Source organism: Amphimedon queenslandica, unplaced genomic scaffold, assembly GCF_000090795.2.
Source record: "Amphimedon queenslandica unplaced genomic scaffold, v1.1 AMPQUscaffold_11036, whole genome shotgun sequence".
Lineage (NCBI taxonomy): Eukaryota > Metazoa > Porifera > Demospongiae > Haplosclerida > Niphatidae > Amphimedon > Amphimedon queenslandica.
Window position 1 is genome coordinate 6,143 of NW_003548719.1, and position 2,067 is coordinate 8,209.

The following is a 2,067-nucleotide window of genomic DNA, read 5'->3' on the forward strand; positions in this document are numbered from 1 at the left end:
TTTATTTCATTTGCACGACAAAGGTCATCAAATTCAGATTTTAAATCTTTCACAGAATGCCCTACAAATTTCGGTAGTCTCCTTTCATTAGTAACTCTTTCCAAAATCTTCTGAGCCTTCTGTAGTTGCTTCATTGCTGCTGCTGTATCGGTGTCTTCTTCATTAGGATCAATGACACCAAGATTACATGAAGTGCTCTTGGTAATACCGTGGGAAAGTTTCTATTTAAAAAAGTGGCACAAATACAATTTTGTATGCTTACCAATTTCTTAGTACATAAATGGAGTATAAAATCCTCAACTGTGTCATCAATTTTGATAAAATCCTCATTTTTGTCCCAACAATCAAGCAAATAAGAGCCACCATCTACTTTAACAACATGATTGGCAATTATTAAGGCTTCTTTTATTCTAATGGAAATCAGCATTTCACTACGTGAATACAGCTATATACTTACAAGTACTCCACAATAACAACAGTTTTATGCTTGTACACTGTACGGTAAAGCAAATTTCTTGTGTGAAAAAGTTCATAAAGAGATGGAGCATCCTGTAATAAATAATTAAATATGCTAAATTATTTATCATTTTTACTTTATCTCTTGAACAAATGTGGTGAAATACTGCTCCATTTTCATCAGTGCATTTCATAATCTTTGCAGTTTGTGTAAAACGCCTGTAACAATTATAATAGGAATTCTTCTCACTGTACTTGTAATAATAATTACATACCTCCAATCAAAACTGTTGGGTAATCCTACACTGTGGGAATCACGAATAAAATAATCCATTTTATCAACGTCAATACCAGTGAAACCATTAGCAACAATCTGTTATATACAACCAAAATGGGCATGCATCATAATGATACTAACTTCAAAAAGAAAACTTCTGTCTCTATAAGTGTAGCCAGAAGCAAGATGCTGATCCCAAAATTCTTTCATTTTGTCTGCATTGCTGTTGTTTTTCTAAAATAAATTTATGAAATCTGTAAATTGACTAATAATAATGAATTTCGTATACCTCATAAAATTTATCAAATGTTATGATATCTTGTATTAACTTTACATGCTTATCCCAGTGATCACACCTAGTTAAATCATTCATTTCTTTGGTAGTCTTGAGGTTTTCCATTATTTGTTTAGTAATAGATGCTGATCTATACTCATGTTGCACCTTTTCCTGTAAATATGACATCCACATGCAATTCAGTGTCAATTAGTTTTGTGTGCATGCATGATTACCGCTTCCAGTTCGGGAAAAATTTCTTCAATGGCAAAATCATAAAGATGTGAATAAGGTCCATGTCCTGCAGTATCATCCCAACAACTTGAGTCAAATATAAATGATTTTAATTTGGCTTACCAACATCATGACAGAGTGCAGCAATCTGCACGCACATCTTCTCTTCCTTTGTAAACCAATTGCCATGCTCATTTAATGCTGTCACTAACTGACCAGCAATGTGACAAACCCTACAAAATAATAACAAAATGATATATTGTCTATATGATTTAGTTTTAAACAAACCCAATTGAGTGTTCAAATCTTGTGTGAGTGGCTCCAGGATACACATAGCACACACCACCTAACAAAGTGAGATATACATGTATCAATGCTAAGCAGTAAGCACATGTCAGTAGTCTACAACAAAACGCTTATAATTTGTTTACCTAATTGCTTGATCTTCCTTAATCTCTGGAATTCTGGTCTATCAATAATCTTTAACAAATATTTATCAAGTTGTATGGATCCATGGACAGGATCCATTATTGTACCAAACTCTACTGGTGGATCTAACTCTGGTTCAGACTGTACTGGTGGTGTAGCCATCCTTTCTTCTCTTGACACAAGAAGCTACTGTACAAGCTGACTGGATATGTTTACCCTATCACAACAGTGAATCCTTATAAGGAGATGTTATGAGTAAACCGAGGCTGTTTAAATTTCAAATTACAAACAACACATACAAATGGAGTAGAGTGATGTTAACACACATTATCATGTAAAGGTCAATAGAACCAGGTACAGCTCAACATATATCAGTATGCATGCAGTGATTGCAGCT

General features: G+C 33.9%; 1 protein-coding gene across 1 annotated transcript in view; it reads right to left on the reverse strand.

The window, feature by feature from the left end:
* The window catches only part of LOC100633150 (deoxynucleoside triphosphate triphosphohydrolase SAMHD1-like), a 5,120-nt gene extending 3,288 nt beyond the window's left edge, over positions 1-1,832 (reverse strand). Inside the window, exons 1-11 of the mRNA XM_003391040.2 lie at positions 1,673-1,832; positions 1,530-1,587; positions 1,365-1,474; positions 1,244-1,308; positions 1,023-1,181; positions 875-967; positions 732-829; positions 594-675; positions 458-549; positions 263-410; positions 66-221 (exon numbers count right to left, since the gene is read on the reverse strand). Coding sequence (XP_003391088.2) covers positions 66-221; positions 263-410; positions 458-549; positions 594-675; positions 732-829; positions 875-967; positions 1,023-1,181; positions 1,244-1,308; positions 1,365-1,474; positions 1,530-1,587; positions 1,673-1,832 — 1,221 coding nt within the window. The remainder of the gene's footprint in view (positions 1-65; positions 222-262; positions 411-457; positions 550-593; positions 676-731; positions 830-874; positions 968-1,022; positions 1,182-1,243; positions 1,309-1,364; positions 1,475-1,529; positions 1,588-1,672) is intronic.
* Between the last annotated feature and the right edge of the window lie 235 nt (positions 1,833-2,067).